At 47.9% G+C, this 12,323-nt stretch overlaps 1 protein-coding gene across 2 annotated transcripts in view; it reads left to right on the top strand.

The window, feature by feature from the left end:
- Window positions 1–22: 22 nt before the first annotated feature.
- The window catches only part of inc (BTB/POZ domain-containing protein inc), a 45,087-nt gene continuing 32,786 nt past the window's right edge, over window positions 23–12,323 (top strand). For both annotated transcript variants that reach the window (XM_050176543.3, XM_050176542.3), the window contains exon 1: window positions 23–960. In XM_050176543.3, coding sequence (XP_050032500.2) covers window positions 637–960 — 324 coding nt within the window. In that variant the 5' untranslated portion in view covers window positions 23–636. The remainder of the gene's footprint in view (window positions 961–12,323) is intronic.

Here is a 12,323-nt window from a genome sequence, read left to right as displayed (position 1 = left end):
CATGATCACCGTGGTTACAGTTTATGCGCTGGTTTATGGCGTGGAATACGGTAATGGCTACGTTAACTTGCCCAATAAGTAAATGTCGTTGTCCTTGATTGAACTGTTAAGGCGACTTTGAAGGCCGGAACCGAAACTAGTTGAGAAATACCAAGGCGGTGGACACTATAGAATAAACACTTGTTAAAAGCGATGCGACATTGTTAAATAAACAAATTTACCGTCTTTATATAACCTGTAGTTTTCACGAGCATATTACTGCTTTAATGTAATGGCGTACCATCTATCACGATTTTCGCGAGTATGTACAGGCGTACAGGCTTAATTCGAAAAGGTCCGTGAACTACACAACCAGTCAGTCACCAAACAAATGACACTGAACTTCCTGTTTCTTAATCGAAATCACTAGAAATAATCATAAGAAAGAAAATGAAAAGAAAGGATCAACAAAACAAGAACAGAACTTAAGACGCCAACAATAGTGACACTTCTTTGCAGTCTCAGTGTATTTATTAGCGTAACCTTTCTTTCCATCCCATTAATTGATCTTTTAAAATTACGTCGAAAACGCTATACCCACTGCCCGTAACTTTGATACCACATTGCGTGTGTTACCAAGCAAATAACAAAAAAAAAATGGCAAAAAAAAAAGAAACAGTCAAAACAGCGCTGTCGACGTCCGCGACGCCTGGCGTCACCGCCTTTAATCTCGCTCACATCGGGGGTTCGTCTCTCAAGATGGCGGGTAGGGGCATGAACTCCGCGTCCGACAACGGCGATGTCTCGTCGGCGACGGAAAACGCGAAGTCCAGCGCGGCCAAGCAGTCCAAAAACACGCAGTGGGTCAAACTCAACGTCGGCGGCACCTGCTTCCTGACGACGCGTACGACTCTGTGTCGCGATCCCAAATCGTTCCTCTACCGTCTCTGCCAAGAGGATCCCGAACTCGACTCTGACAAGGTGCGTACTCTCTGGCTTCGCGTTTTCTTGTCGCCGCTTTCTCCCCATTTATATTCCGACGCGCCGTTTCGCAGTTTTCGATTTTCCGATTGCGTACTCACTCAAGACTTGTGTTGGCTGCCCGTTCTTTCTAGGTTCCGCTGTTTCATGCGAAGAAAAAAAAATCGTCGTAGTTTCGACTATCGGCGGCCTGTGGCGTTTCCGATTTTCTATTTGATCGCCGGCTTTTCTCTGAACGCCGCAGTAAAAAAGCTCGTCTGCGGCCGTGAAATCGTCCCCCACTTGACGGTGACGCCTGCAGGCTCGCATTGAACGATTTCTTTTTCTTTTTTTTTCTGCGGGATGTTACGGAGTTTTGCGTCTTGTGGCCAACCGGTCACACAGCGCCAATCGAAGCGACGTGCCTTAAAAAGCACAGCGACGACGACTCGATGAGCCATGCTTACGGTCGGTTGTGTGTATTCTGTGTTTGATTGTTCCGTTCGGGTTGTTTCGTTTCACTTTCTTTTTTTCTCCCATCGCCCGTCAAGGCGGGTATGTCGGAAACAAAACTTCCTTTTTTCCCGTAGTCGTGCTAGGACGCGTTTTGTGTACTGTATCTCGTCGAGCTTCCAGCAATGTGAAAGCGAGCACTCAATGGGTTTTCAAGGGCCGATGTAGCGCCTGTAAGCTCACTTTACCTCCGAACAAAAGCGTACTGTGAGGCTAAACTTCTCGGTGGAAAGAAAAAAAAAATGCTGGTTACGTACTAACATGAATCACATGAACATGAATCGGTGTTCCCAGATACTCTTTCAAAAGGTTTCGTATGTGGGCACCAAAGGACCTTCGCTGCGTAAAATTAGAGCTTTCCTTTCTTTTTTTTTTTTTGCATGTGACGACACGCTCTCTCGCTAATGTAGTTGTACGGATGCACATGTATCGAACGCGGTATCAACTAGCAAACGAGATTTGCGATGCCTGTTGCTGTGTTTTATTTTATTTGCGGTGCGGCGGCTTCCAGACAACAAGAACGCGACGGTGGCCTTCAGAAGAAAACGAAAAAAGAAGAGATGTCATCCAACGGTTCTCGGAAAATTGGTGAACGCTCAACATCGCGCCTAGTGTGTCACATTTGATGGACACTGTCACAGCTAGAGATCGCAATGGAATTGGCTCAGAAAACAAAACAAAAAAAGAGAGAGAAAAAGACAAGCGTTGAAAAATACGTTCCCAATGAAAAAAAAAAAAAAAAGCTGTAATGCATAGTTAAGGGCGTTGTAAGTTTTCGGGTTACAAAGAACAGCGAGTTCAAATTGTTGTTCTAACCTACGAGAACTCGCCAATTACGTAAGACAGACGATGTGATACGCAATACGTTGGGATGTCCGAGTAAAATGACTCGAAAAAGAAAGACAAAATTGAAAAAAGGAAAGAAAGACATTGTCATACGTTCGCTGACGGATCTGATAGGGTCTCGTCTAGTCACACGAGCCGCTTGACAGGCCGGAACGTTGACGGCAAATCTTCGCTCTTCTTGTTCACGTGATCAGGGTTGAAAAAGGCTTTGCAATATATATATATATATATATATATATATATATATATATATATATATAGCATTCATGTGCGCTCTGGTTTGCAATTTAAATCATAATCTGTCACCAAAGGTTGTGAAGGCCGCAACTGGGGCCGTACGATCGTAACTGTCGCTGGGACCAAGTGGTGGGCATTCCTGACTAGCACAACGCCAAGTGGAAAATTATGCGGATCCCACGCACTGTGGGAATCGATGTAAGCGAAGCTTTCTGTGCTGGTTGCTTTGATTGACGACAATTGGCGGTGATGTTGACGGCGAGAGCTTACTTTCTTAAACGCTTAGTCTAACACGAGAGTGGCGAGTTGATGTTGAACGGTACCTTTCGTGCACCACTGCCATATCTCTGCGTAGTTCACAGAACTCAAAGGGAAAGGTGTTTGCTTGAGGCGTTGTTGTGCGCAATATTTCATAACCTCTGAGAGGGTTGAGCATTGCCATTGCCTCACACGGCCCATCGCATCGTGGCAGAAGTATTGAACTTGCATTGGATTATGGGACTAGTACGTGCCGAAACCACAGTCGGATTATGAGGCACGTCGTAGTGGCGGACTCCGGATTAATTTTGACGCCGTGATGTTCTTTAACGTGTCCCAAAATCTAAGTGCATGTGCGTTTTCTATTTCGCCCCCGACGATATGCTGCCGCGGTGAGGATCAAATCCACGGCCTCTAGCAATGCCATAGCCGCAAAGCTACCGCGGCGGTCACGGAACTGTTGATTTGACGGTCGACCGCTTCCGTAGTGTCGCCTGGACCCTGCGGTGCGCTTTAAGTAATGCGGCTCTGCTTTTCTGCACGGCCTGCGTAATTTGTCCGCTTGACATATTTGCGTGGGGCTTATGTTTCAGAAATAGCAGGAACGTTCTGTACCGTACGTTGAACTTAAGCTTATCCTGTTTCCCCGCAAGCGCTGTCCTATAGTAGTAGGATTTCCTTGCCTTCTCACTTAACCCTCCCCCCTTGTATGGGAACTGCCTCTTCTCCCTCTTCTCTACAGTTCTATCTACGTCTCCCCTTGACTTGCACGTTAGCAGAAAGGGAAGCGCTAACGCACAGACTCTCTGAGGCTGTCTATTAGTCTGTGTGTGAAGATATGCACACTCAAGCGCCAAAGCTGTTCGAGGGTACAGTGGTTATAGTGCTTCCTGCTGTCAATGCACATGGCCGCTGGAACACGCGTTCGAATTCGATCGGGCGGTGGTAGACTAGTGTGTGGAGGCGGCCTGACGACTTGGCGGTGACTTAGAACGACAGAAAGCTGAGCTAGTTGGTAAGGATTCATTATGCAAAAAAGGTGAGGCGTGCAGACAGGACACAAGAGAATAGAAGTGGACAACACGAACGCCGACTATCAACTGAAGGGAGCACTGAGGCGAAAAAAGAAAGAAGACACAAAACATCCGCGCAAGCTCCGGAATGGCATCACCACGTGTCAGTCGGGCACGTGTGCCGGTCTACGTGAGAGATAGCGGTTAAGACACTTAATCTCTTCCTTATATAAAGTAATCGAAGGTTGACTCACGCACGCACTTGTAGGCGTAACGTTGACGTTGTCGGCGTAACGGGAAAGACGGACGCGTACGGCAGACCTACCCTAGACCCTCCGCGGCTGCCAAGTGGCCTTTTGCGGCCTTGCGCTAGGTCGCGGGCGCGACTGCCGGCAGCGAAGGCCTCACTGCCGTTGCATGGGTGGCGAAATGCGGAGGAACGCTCGTGTGCACACATTCAGGTGCACGTTAGAGGAACCGCAGGTGGTCAAATTCAACGCGGAGCTCTCCACTAACACTGCGTGTCTCATGTAGACCGAGTGTTGCTTTGCAGCCTTAAACCCCGGGGCGTTCGACTGTTATCGGGTGAAACGTCATTTTTTTCTTCCCGCTTCTGATTATACCGGTGTCACACGGTCACGTTTAATCCGATCGGCCCGCAGCTGATCCTGATTAAGCTCGATCTGGATCCGCGTGCTGCTACACGGTCACGGTCGGATCCTGGTCACAGGCTGACGTCTGCGCCCAGCACAGTATTCTACGCCTACAGCACAGTATTCCGAAAACGCTAAAAAACCTTTTTAACAAAAACAACTTTTTATCAGCACTATAGTAAGCTGTGAAATTTTGTCCAAGTTTGCAAATCTGCATTTGTAGCCAAGGCGTTAAGCAGTTCTGAGAACAGACGATAATAACTCGATCCGGATCGTCGGAACGTGTAGCAGCGACCACTGCTGATGGCGATCAAGAAATCCGATCCGGATCGGCCCCGATCGCGATCAGAAGCGTACATAGGGGGCCTGTATTATTCATGAACGTTTCTTTGACAACGGATCTATTGCGTGCTATGAATAGCCCGTCCCATCGTGTCAAGTTTTCGCTCGCACAAGAGCACGCAGTCGATTCCAGACCGACCTTCTGCAGAAGGCTGGCGTACGGTCTGAGGTTGGAGGGAGTGAAAAATCGCTTTAGAGGGACAATAAACTAAAATTTCAAGTTGAGCTAGATTGAAAGATAACGTAGGCTCCCTGTAATAACGAATTCGTCATTCGTAATGAGAACAGAGCTTTATTGTAGGCGAGGAAATTGACTGTGACTCGTGTGACGTCAGCACCGCTGATTCATAGAAAGCCAAAGTTGGAGAAAAGCGTCAAGGAGGCAGGTCACGTGGGAATTACGTCAACTCGACCTTTTGGTGCCGGCGATACAAATTAACGAGTAGCAGCAATGTTCTTCAACGCGACAAAGTCACAGATTGGCTGGCACACAGCAAACGATGGTAGACTTTTTAGATGAATAATCGGTCGCTCTGACTCGGCTTAAAATTTGTTTTTCCTTTAATGAAAAATGGAGTGGTTTGTCGGTCGACACGCCTATACCATGCTGTACTCCACGCCTATACCATGATGTACTCCACGCAAATGCGATGATTAATTGAAATCATAACGCATGAGACGCGTGACGCTCAACACAGGCGTAACATATCTTTCTGTTAGAGCACAGTAACCGTGAATACGTCCGTGCGCATTGCTGGCAACGCTGTGTAACAAACCATGCGAAGACTCCAGCGTCGTTTTCAAGGTACACGGCTTAGCAGCTTGCTTACCGAGAGAAGCTGATTGAGCACGGTAATCGAGTTACGGGGAGGCTATTGGTTATACCCAACTTTACAACCATTGCCAGCAACTAACAAACACTGGTTTTTAGTCAGCGCCGTGTCTATCGTCTTAGTCCTGTCTGAAGCGTTGTTCAATTACCGTCTAAGAATACACCAACCAGCCCAGTTCAGGACACTATTGCACTAAGAGCTTCAAAAGAATGCAGAAGAGAGCCATGTACTTTCGAAAATTGTTTTCATTTTCCCCTATAGAACCAAAGATGAAAAGTCCGCAGGCTAAATAAAGACTATGCAAAAACCGCGCAGCTTAAGTGCGCCTGAGGGCCAGTATAATACGCGACAGAGAAACAATGTAGTCAGAGTAATATCATGAAACATTCATGTACAAGGTTTCACTCAATCGAAGTGTAATTGTTTCGATTCCTTGCTTTGTGTATATGCATATACCACATATTGAATGCAACGGCTTTTCCGCATAGCATGGTCATCACTGTGGTTAATCTTTCAGCCCGCCAAATGCGCACACTCGCTTTTTGCCCGATTGTTAACTTAGGGGAGTTGGTAACCAGGAGCAAGGCTCATATTTTATGTTCCAGATTTGTTTGATCTCTCAGTGCGTTCAGTAAAATTGCAAATTGTTCTTTTCATTTACGCTCCTTGGGTGATTGTTTGAGATTACACGCGAGACTTATCTCAAGCTTTCTGAGCAGGTATCTCTGCTTTTAAGAAGCCGCGACAGCAACTACACGCAACTATATGTACGCGCGTCCCGCAGCAAGCTGGCGAAATTTGAGCGCATTCAGTGCCGCGTGTATATATATATATATATATATATATATATATATATATACACGCACATCCCGCAGCAAGCTGGCGAAATTTGAGCGCATTCAGTGCCGTGTATATATATATATATATATATATATATATATGCAGTTGAAGCTTACGGCAGTCTGGAAACACTGAGAGGTGACGTAATTGAGTGCGTTCTGCGTATACGTAGTCACCGTGCGCGATATACTCGTGGTTTGAGTTTCGCACGTGTGCCTGGGCGGTGGGCCCGAGGCAGATTTTGCGGGCGTTCTCTGGTTCGTGCTGTTTTTATTCGCCCGAGTGAAATAATTTCGGGCACAGTGCGTCGCGGAGACCCCCTTGCTCTGCACCGTTGGGTGTCGTAGCGTGCGGAGCCGGAATAATCGGGCGCGGCCGGCGCTCGCATGGTTTCGGAATGTTTCCCGAGCAGACGACACAGCGGTGGCCGGCCCCTCGCGTCTTGATGGTCACGCAAGCCGTGTCAGAATGGCAGTCGTCAGAGTAAAACCCCTTAAAACTTCGTAGAGTGGCGACACTCTCCTCTTCCGCATTCACTCCTCGTTTCTCCTCTCTTTCATGCTCCCTCCTCGACCGTGGCGCAGCCTACACTGCTCGAGCGTAGCGACGGAGCCAACTAGTGTTCCTGTATATGCTCCCGCAGGGAGCAGAGTTGCGCATACCTTTTCCGGCGCCGCTCGCACCGCTATTGGCCGAGCGCGAAAAATGACGTCAAATGATCCGCGCCGTGGCGAAGCCAACTTTACGGGCGCATCGCCGACTCATGCGAACTCGTCGTTTCCGTCAGTACCATCGCCATTGCAATCAGTGGACCGTCGATCGTGCGTTCAGAGGAGCAGCTAGAAGCTCTTGCATCTTGAATCTTTTTCTATTTGCAGATTTGCTGCTACTAAATAGTAAGCACTACTAAGTAGTAAGTACTACTAAATAGTAATAGTAAATAAAAGTAAGCTTTGCTTAAAATGTGCGCATGTCAACATTTGAAATGCGCTTAAATCTGTGTCTGCACCGCATGTATCGAAAACGTGCGGCTGTTGTGAACGATGGTTAGTGATAAATGGCGCTCTGTTAACGGTCACTGACATAACTGCAGGCACGATAGCTCTCTTGGCTACGGTCATTAATCGGCTGGTTTCGGCAGCCAAAATGCGCTAAGTGTCCACCTTACGTGTGTGAAGTTTTAAACACTCTTTAAAACATTTCTTGCTTTCTGACCATGATAAGACAACTTCACATGCATGCTGAAAATCATTGCACCGCTTTTTGTGGCAACGTACTGCGCGTCTGCGAGCGAACTTTGGAGCTGTTCGAGCCACGGGAGTATTTTATTTTGGGGAATCGAAGGCGGTCCCACCCCATATTTGTACGTTCGTGTGTGTGTTTGTATATGCGTGTTTACATAGGTACATACAAAGTTTCGGTTGGTTGGAAGCCCACCCCCTCCGGCTGCACGAATGACTCGTTCGAGCGTAGCCTGTATTAACAAGTGCCCTTTGCTAAGCGCCTGCGAACAATTGGCGCTTGTAGCTCGCGACCACCAGAGAAAAATGCTGAACACCACGTGGCATTTGGCTCCTGCGCGCGCGAGGAGTGGCTTCGCTGCAGAGCTGGATCACGGCGGCGGACCTATGCGCAACTCTGCTCCCTGCGGGAGCATATACAGGAACACTAGCGCCAACATGCGCTCCTCGCCACTCCGTGGACGCTTCTCGAGCGAAAATGGCGCCGATGCACGGTGCGAGGGCCCACGTGACACTATTTGGCCAATAGCAACGCGGTGTCGCCCTCGGCCAGAGCGCGCGAGGAGGAGGCGGCATTCTTCAAAGCGTGGCACTACTTTACGAAGTTTAAGGGGTTTTAGGTCAGAGGCGTCTTTTGAGACAGTGGTTTCAGATTTGAAATACCGGGTCAAATCGTGCCCCGAAAGTCGATTCGTGCGTGCGTGTTGTGCATGCGCGGGCGTGTTTTGTGTGAGCATGTCATGCTCCTGTCCCTCAGTCGCAATAATAAATTGAGAACGTTTGGACGATGACGTCATGCACATACGATCCGCCGATTCTGGCCACGTTTCTCGCACAGCAATTCTCGGCGGCATCTTATACCTTTTTTTTTTTTAAATCGCGGCGTAATCGGACAGCAATTCTCGGCTTTTTTGAAATCGCGGCGTAAAATATAGCATCCTGGGCCGGTCGGATCGGATGCGTGTCGCCAACGGAATTCGTCGATGTCCTCACATTTCCTGCGGCTGCGCTTCGCGTTCGTCGAACGCGGCGAGCCACGCGCGCTTACAGTTACGACTTGCGTGCGCGTCAGACTTCCGATTGAAACACCGAAAGAGAGAGGCATCGGAATATTGGCACTAAAGAAATCGTTGTTGCGACTCTCGTAGCGTCAGTGATGTCGCTGTGTTTTTCGTAAGGCTTGCGTGATTGTGAGTGTATGCGGAGCGAAGGTTAAGCGGAGATGTAGACGACACAAGTATACAAGACAGGCGTAGTGGATTACATAGCCCTATCGGCCACCTGTGGTTACTGTCAGGGTCGCGAACATTCGTGTGGACGAAGTCGTTGGAACGGGCAGGGTCGGTGAGGGGGTGTCGACGTCAGTTTGTACAGGCAACAAAATTTTACAATTTTTCAGCCCAATCGTGTCGCGATTTAGAATAAGAAAGGTGTAATATAGTTGCATGGCTAACATATACCGATACGGTTAGGGGTACTCTGAAACGGTGAGTACCTGCAACAGACTTAGAGCCATGCATGGCAAAAACGAAACCGCCTTTACGCTTATGGCAACGAAACAGGATGCAAGAAAGGAGAATGCGCAAACGAGCTGTCAGTCTTTATAAAAAGGAAGTCCGGTCTTTTGTTATTCAGTACAAAAGTAATGCAGAAGTAGGGACATTTGACGGTCACGACTGGGTCAATTATAAGTCCGGGCACTGGGACATATTCACTCAAAAGTTGGGACTGTCCTGCTAAATTCGGGACGGTTTGGAACCCTGCCTATTATTCTGGACATTGTCGGATTCCGCCATGTTCTGGAATTGTTTTATTCATTATTATTTAATTCATTACTCTTTATTACTCTCTTATTGGCTCGAAATGCCGCCGTTACACAATTCGACAACATCGCGGCCAATTCGACTGTGCTCAGAATAGTACTTTTAATGGTGATCATTGTTTATTATGCGCGTAGAATCTCCTGCAAAAATCACTAGAGGGTGGTGCCCGTGACCTGACTTTCATGACGTGTTTCCATCCCCCTCAATCGTTTCCGCCGCATGCAGCCAGCAAAAGCATAGCCTTCAAGATCTGCATTTGTTACCCAGAGGGGGGCCGTCGCTGGGGCGTGGATTTGGCCACCATCTATTCTGGCACTATAGTGTCTTCCGAATGTGCAAGCACGGCAGTTCAGCCAGTATGGTAATGATAGGTAATATAGTGCATGGACTTACCTAAACTTCGTTCACCTTCTTCAGACGGCTCTGCGACAGTGCTTAAAAAAAAAAAAAAATACTAGAGCTGAAATTTGGGCTAGTTGGGTAGTCACGATCTTCAAATACCAGCGCGTAAAAAACAAAGGGCGAACGTTTTGTCATACACACGATACACCTACGTGTAGTGCTCTATACACTCGGTGTTAGGCTGCTGAGCACGAGGTCGCGGGATCGAATCCCGGCCACGGTGGCCGCATTTCGATGGGGGCGAAATGCAAAAACGCCCGTGTACTTAGATTTAGGTGCACGTTTAAAGAACCCCGGGTGGTCGAAATTTCCGGAGCCCTCCACTACGGCGTGCCTCATAATCAGAAAGTGGTTTTGGCACGTAAAACCCCATATTTTAATTTTTTTTTCTATACACTCTAAAAACAGTTGCACCCTTTGGGGTGTATATCTGCCACACAACAATAATCGTCATCTGTCTTGTCCGCATTTCCTACCTTTAACGCTGCGAGCCCGGTACTTTCCAGTAACGAACGGCATGCGCGTTATCAGCACGACAGTGCTTTCTCGGCAGGAAAGTAGCGAGCGCAGCGTTTTCAAGAAAGGAAACGCAAGCAAGACAGATGACGATTATTGTTGTGGGGCAAGATACGACCTAAAGGGTGTACATTTGTTTAAGAGTGTGTCATGTGCCGACCCGAGATCGCCAACTGCTGATAGCTTCGCGCGCTGTGTTTTCGCCGCTTACTTTGCGTTGAAGAGAGAGACGCGCGGGCCCGTATATTGAAAGCGATCTGCGAAATCGGCCGAGTCCGGCATGAGCTGGGATCTGCGCGAGCGCTGTGTTCTCGCCGCTTCGTTGGCGTTGAAGCGAGAGGCAGCGCGAAGGGGAATCTTGAAAGCGACCTTCTTACAGGACGGACGGTTTCCTTAAACATTAACTTTAAACCGATCCCACTAACGTTAAACGTCTCTGCCACACACTTCTCTTTGTTAGGCCAAACTAGAATATGCATGCAGTGTCTGGGACCCTTATAACGACCCTGTAACCCTGGACCCTGTAACGTTTAGATAGTCTTGAACAAAGGAAGGCTGTAAGGTTTATGTTTAACAGGTTTGCTGCGTTAGACACACCCTCTGTATTGATGGAATCTATCGATCATACAGCTATTACAGGTACGATGGCAGAAATTTAGTCTCCCAAGTCACCACATTCACCACCTTTTAATTACGGGCCCACCCGACAACCACCAACAAAACTCACTCACGTCATATTTTGCACGTACTGACCTGTTCAAGCTTTTTCTTTTTCAAGGACCATACACGAATTGCCTCACTGAAGTAGGTGATCAGACCGCGAGTTCACTTTGTCGTGCCTACATTGTGGTTAGTTTTGTTTATTGCTGTTTTATATTTCTTTGTATTGTCCACCATGCTTAGACCTCATGTCGATGCGGGCGAAATACGAAAACACCCGTGTTCTCAGATTTAGGTGCGCGTTAAAGAACACCAGGTGGTCCAAGTTATTCCGGAGTCCCCCACTACGGTGTGCCTCATAATCAGATTGTGGTTTTGGCACGCAAAGCCGCATAATTCTGTTTAATGCTTAGACCTCGAATCCGCAGTGTCGAATAAATTAGTAAATAAATATTTACAACAAATTCAGCCAAAGTGAAATTTCGTTGCAGTTAGCCTTTAACCAGTTGGCCATCTGTCGAGGGGCGACCCCTTAACAAATGTCATTAAGGCCCCTATCGTATGGGCGAAAGGAAAAAAGGTATAAAGAGGCTCTGGGTAGTGTCAAACTGCACAGGGTTTCTCTCGCGGATATAGCAGAGAATACAGGAATAGCGGATATTGTAGTTGACACTAAGAGGGAAGAAAATGGAGCAGAGCAGGCCATGTAATGCGTAGGCTAGATAACCGGTGGACCATTAAAGTTACAGATTGGATGCCAAGGGAAGCGCAGTCGAGGACGGCCGAAAATTGGGCGGGGTGATGAAATTAGGAAATCTTCAGGCGCAAGTAGGAATCGGCAAGTGCAAGACAGGTTATAGTTGCGAGATCGCTTGGGGAGGGCTTCGTCCTGCAGTGGACGCAAAAATAATAATGCAAAGAAGGGGTCGGTCGTGCAGGCACGGACACAAGAGAAGTGGACAACACGAACGCCGACTATCAACTGAAGGAAGCACTGAGGCGAAAAAAAAAAGAAGGAAGACACAAAACTCATCTGCGCATGCTCTGGAATGGTAGCACAACCTGTCAATCGGGTACACGTGCCGGTCTACGGGAGAGGTAACTGTTAAGGCATTTAATCTCTTCCTCATGTAAGGTGATCGAAGGCTGACTCACGCACGCACTTCCACCATTACTCAAATCGTCTGCACGCCTCACCCCTTTCTTT

This window comes from Dermacentor andersoni, chromosome 8, assembly GCF_023375885.2.
Source record: "Dermacentor andersoni chromosome 8, qqDerAnde1_hic_scaffold, whole genome shotgun sequence".
In the NCBI taxonomy this organism is placed as follows: Eukaryota; Metazoa; Arthropoda; class Arachnida; order Ixodida; family Ixodidae; genus Dermacentor; species Dermacentor andersoni.
This window is presented reverse-complemented; position numbering and strand designations above follow the sequence as displayed.